Genomic DNA, 5,266 nt, shown 5'->3' on the forward strand with positions numbered 1-5,266 from the left:
CCCCCCTTGGCCCTCCTATATATAGTGGGGGAGAGGAGGGACTTCATACACCAGCCCCTGGCGCCTCCCTCTCTCCCCGTTACGTCTCTCTCTCATAGTATAGGCGAAGCCCTGCTACTGTGACGCCCTGCATCCACCACCACGCCGTCGTGCTGCTGGATCTTCATCAACCTCTCCTCCCCCCTTGCTGGATCAAGAAGGAGGAGACGTCTCCCGTCCCGTACGTGTGTTGAACGCGGAGGTGCCGTCCGTTCGGCGCTTGGTCATCGGTGATTTGGATCACGTCGTGTTCGACTACATCATCACCGTTCTTTGAACGCTTCCGTGCGTGATCTACAAAGGTATGTAGATGCATCCAATGACTCGTTGCTAGATGAATTCCTAGATGATCTTGGTGAAACGAGTAGGAAAATTTTTGTTTTCTGCAACGTTCCCCAACATAGTACTCCAAGGTCCCTTCTAATATAAAATAAAATAAAATATACTAGTTTGTATTAATTTGTTTCAAAAGTCAAGCGTGTATATATTTGACCAATTCTATAGAAACTATCAATATTTACAATTCATAAGAAAATATTTGGTATTACACTGGTTGATAGATTCTTCTATAAAGTTGTTCGAACGTTGGAAAGTTCAGCTTTTAAAAAGTTCAATATGCGCTGTATTTTTATTTTATTTTTGCGGGAAAATTGTCAATCTATTTATCATCAATCTTGATAGTATAACAAATACCAGAAATAACAAAAATTACAACCAAATTCGTAGACCACCTAGCGATCACTATAATCACTGAAGCGAGCCGAAGACGTGTGAAGCTAATGATATGTGTCATTCAAGCCACTCTATAGACATGGTAAAGGATATGTCGTGATATTGTGAGAAGGAAACATCTCCAAATCTAGAATGCATGTTAACCTTATCTGAAGTATCGTGCTGGGGATTCAAATTGTTGGAGTGATTTGCTAAAGACCAAAGCACTTATATACCTGGATAGTTGAATCATGTTTCTAGGAAATGGTTTGAATACTACTTCTAGAAGATACCTCGTTCAGGAAATAATGTTACAACAGAGGATCAATTTCTAAACTACCCATCAATAATGAGCATGCCATGACTATTCAACCAATGCATAGCATATGTTACGTCTATAACACTATAATGTCCGACCCTCTCTCAAAGTTCGGACTCATGGGTGAACTAGTTAGGTGCATACAACTTACGACCAAGAAATTTAGGATACAAAACTCAGTAAACGAAATAAATAATTGTGGCCTGCCCCCGGTTCCGTTGCCCACGTCATAACTCCAAAGGAGCATAGACGTGAGAGGGAGTGTTGGAGTATAATGTCCGACTCCCACTCATAGTTCAGACTTTTGGAGCAAGTGGCTGTAGCATGAATTTAATAACGTCACGATCTTTTATGCTGGTTGAATGAGGATCTGTGAGATTATAAGAGTTAGTTATTTCTTTCAGGATTATGCATAGCATGTGTATCATCCATTAAAGAAAAAGCATGTTGATGAAGCGGATACCATGCATATCAGCTTACAACGTTACTCACACCACGATTACAACCAATGGACTCGCCTTGCCAACCTCTAGCTATGAATTGCAAGGAGGCAAGACACAAAACGTCAAGGACCCGTCACGACTTAAGCCGTACATCTCAAAGCACGACCATGCACGATTCCAGGGTTGTAAGACCCCTTGGTTTTTCCACAAGGAACCTAACCATCTGAGCTATGCTCAGTTCACAAAAGAAAACATCGATGGTTATAGAAATTTTCGTATTCCAAATACAATGTGATTTTTCATTTATGAACTAACTATTCCGTTCTTAGAATTTTATTCCTTGGAAAAACTAAGGAAACTGTTTAGAATCAAGCAATCATAAACCATCGTTTTAGTTTGTGGGTTCCCATTAACCAATTCAAATAAAGAGGAGGACGACACCTCAAATTTACATGTTTAAAGATAAATAGACCCAAAATCTTGTAGTGACCATTATATTTGATATGACGAAATTGAATATACAAAAGGATTATATATCAGCCAAACGCGGAAGTGCATATGGGATGCTTTAATAAAGGACCCAAAGGAGTTATTATCAGCCAGCGGTACGTGAAAAGATGTCAGGTCCTTTTCAAACACTGAGGTTGACCACTGGTGCATTCTCAAACACTGAGATGAACCGTTGAAATGAGCGGACAAGAGAGAGAGCACAGTACACAACAAACGGAGGCGTTCACTCAAAGAGCCCAACCAACAAGCACGTGCTTTGCTCCTGTACCAAATTTACCACGTTGCTCGCTACCTAGCTACCTCTAGCTTGCACCAAAACGGTGGTATAAAATGTACGTAACTCAAGGTGAAAGATAGATTCATCCACACACACCCGGCAAAGTTTCACGGATCGACGAACATGGGCGCCAACAGCAACGACCTCCGCGTCGTGGACGCTGGCGTGGTGAGGCCGTCCGACCTCGACCTCCCGCCACGCTCCCTCCCGCTCACCTTCTTCGACGTCAAATGGCTCCGCCCGCCGCCCGTCCAGCGACTCTTCCTCTACCGCCTCCAGCACAACCACAACGTCGACCAGCTCATCTCCGACCTCAAGGCCTCCCTCTCCAAGGCCCTCACCCTCTTCTACCCGCTCGCCGGCCACGTTCGTCTCGCCCCGGACAGCAACCGCTACGAGCTCTTCTACCAGCCCGGCGACGGCGTCGCCTTCACCGTCGCCGAGTACGACTCCGACATCGAACAAGACCTTGCCCACGCCGAGCCTGTCCAGGTGGCCAAGCTCGCGCCCCTCGTGCCGCCGCTGCCGAAGGGCCGTGCGGTGCTCGCCGTGCAGGCCACGGTGCTGCTCGGGGGGAGGGGCGTCGCTCTGGGTGTCACCTTGCACCACTCCGCCTGTGACGGCGCCAGCTCCACCCACTTCCTCCACACATGGGCCGCCCTCTGCGCCGGTGCTGCCGAAATGCCGCCGCCGCCGCCAGTCATCGACCGCACGCTCATCGCCGATCCCAGGGGCCTCTACGACATCTACTCCAAAGGATTGCCGAGCGACGGCAGCGAGATTGAGTTCGTGAGCAGCAGCGTCTCCTCTGTCCCCGACGACCAGCTCCTCGGCACGTTCACGCTGCCTCAGGAGCTCCTGCGTGGCATCAAGGACACGGTCGCCCGTGAGGCTGCCACGCAGGGCGCGCCGCCTCCCAGATGCTCGTCGCTGCTCGCCGCCTTTAGTTTCATGTGGTCCTGCTACTGCCGGGCCAAGCAGGAACAGAACCAAACTAAAACAACCTACTTCCTTTTCTCCGTTGATCACCGGACCCGGTTGAAGCCGCCCGTCCCTGATAGGTACCTGGGCAACTGCCTAGGTCCGGCCATCGCCGCCGCGCGCCATGGCGAGCTTGCGGCTCCCGGCACGGAGGGCCTCGTTGCGGCGTTCATGGCGATCGCTGATGCCCTCCAGGAAGAGGTGGGCGAGGGGTCACAAGACAGGTGGGACGGGTGTGTTGAGCGGGTGAAGGAGGCGGCGAAGGTTGGTCTGTTCTCCGTCGCCGGTTCGCCAAGGTTCCGCGTGTACGGCATTGATTTCGGGTTTGGGCCGCCGGCGAAGGTGGACGTGGTGTCAGTGGCAAAGACCGGCGCGATGTCAATGGCGGAGGCGCGAGACGGGCATGGCGGCATCGAGGTAGGGATCTCACTGCCGACGAGCGGCATGGAGCATTTTCGACGGTGCTTTGACGATGCCATGCATGCCATCGGCATGCAAGAGCGGGCCTATATATAGTTGATGATGAGGGTCCATGTCCTACTCTGGCACTCTGGAGTGGAATTCACCATCATCTTCACCAATAATTCATCCTTTATGTCCTGGTCAGGTGTGAGTAGTCCACCTCTGGACTACAATTTCGTACTAGTACAACTATTTAGCGTTCTCTCTCTCTCTCTCTCTCTCTCTCTCTCTCTCTCTCTCTCTCTCTCTCTCTTTATTTTTCGTTGTTTGATCACATGAACTTCCCAACGTATTATAATCATGGATTGATGAATAATTATTTTATGGTTGTGATTATCATGGTTGTATATCGCTCTTGGTTTTATTAGCCTATAATCATTGGCCAATTTAGATAGACGGACGGTAGACGATAGTAGTGTACATCAGACGGAGCAGACCACTATTCGCGAACTACTCTTCGTGAGATGAAAAATCATAGAGAGATTTGCATCACTATGGTCTCTCTTTTTTGCGAGAAAAGTTTCAATCTATTCATCGCCAATCATGATAGTGCAATGAATAGTCGAAACAGTAAAAATTACATCCAGATCTATGGACCATCTAGTAACGACTATAAGCACTGAAACGAGCCGAAGACGCCACCATCATCGGCCCTCCCTAGAATCTGGACAGATTTGACTCACTATAATCTATAAAAGATAAAAAAGATTGCATAACTGTGGAAGTGGTTATGTCTTCAACTTTATGCCATCACAAAAAAAGCGTGACAAAGGTACTTTGAGAAATGCTTGGCATCACCCGAACATTTTCAAATACGCGAACATTATTGAGATAAATCGGCAGGCTAATATGGTGATTGGTGGCACATGAGAGGGAAGTTTAGTTTTGACAATATGTTTGACCTGTGCTTTGTAATAGTGTCCCACCATGCCTGGCGAATTCAGCGATGAACGATTGTAAGAACATTCTAACTATTTAGTATGTGGGAAAGGTCGGATCAAATCTAGATATTCTTGCAACCACCGTCTCCTCCAAAACAAAAGCTAGGGTTCCTACCTCTTGCCGGCACCGCCGCAGGTCCGCCTCGTCTCCGGTGGCTCTAGGGCCATCGGAGGCGCCGTGGATCCTGTTAAGGGCCGGCGGGAGGGCTTTGTTTTTAGTCGTTTCTTCTTGTTTTGTTAGGGTTTGTGTCCTGTCCAGAAAGGCGCGACAGCGGCTCCCTGAAGATGGAATAACGCCTAACCTCCGTTTTGGCAGTGCGTCTAGCATCGCTAGTGGGCGTGTGAAGGTGTGTCTCCGGCGGATCTATCTTTGATGGATTTGCTCGGATCTCGTCGTTGTTCCTCTATATTCGTGTCTTCGGTTTGGATCCTTTCGATCTACGTTATTCTTCATCAGCGACGGTTGCTATTCTGATGCGTTGCTCCTATATATGGGGCCTTAGCACGACGGCTTCCCGACTGTCTACTATAACAAGTTGTGCCCGACTCCGGCGATAAAGGGGCGATGACGGCGGCGTGCCTT

At 48.5% G+C, this 5,266-nt stretch overlaps 1 protein-coding gene across 1 annotated transcript; it reads left to right on the forward strand.

Moving 5' to 3' along the window:
* The first annotated feature begins 2,383 nt into the window (after nucleotides 1–2,383).
* Nucleotides 2,384–4,078, forward strand: LOC147976671 (phenolic glucoside malonyltransferase 1-like). The gene has a single exon (XM_087518965.1). The coding sequence runs from the start codon at nucleotides 2,423–2,425 to the stop codon at nucleotides 3,794–3,796; it is 1,374 nt and encodes a 457-aa protein (XP_087375091.1). The 5' UTR covers nucleotides 2,384–2,422; the 3' UTR covers nucleotides 3,797–4,078.
* The last annotated feature ends 1,188 nt before the right edge of the window (nucleotides 4,079–5,266 follow it).

Source organism: Triticum urartu, chromosome 4A (genome assembly GCF_056163025.1).
Source record: "Triticum urartu cultivar PI428250 chromosome 4A, HENAU_Tu73, whole genome shotgun sequence".
Taxonomy (NCBI): domain Eukaryota; kingdom Viridiplantae; phylum Streptophyta; class Magnoliopsida; order Poales; family Poaceae; genus Triticum; species Triticum urartu.

Excerpts from the sequence above, each read along its gene's own strand:
- LOC147976671 (XM_087518965.1), top strand. The coding sequence starts at position 2,423 with ATGGGCGCCAACAGCAACGACCTCCGCGTCGTGGACGCTGGCGTGGTG.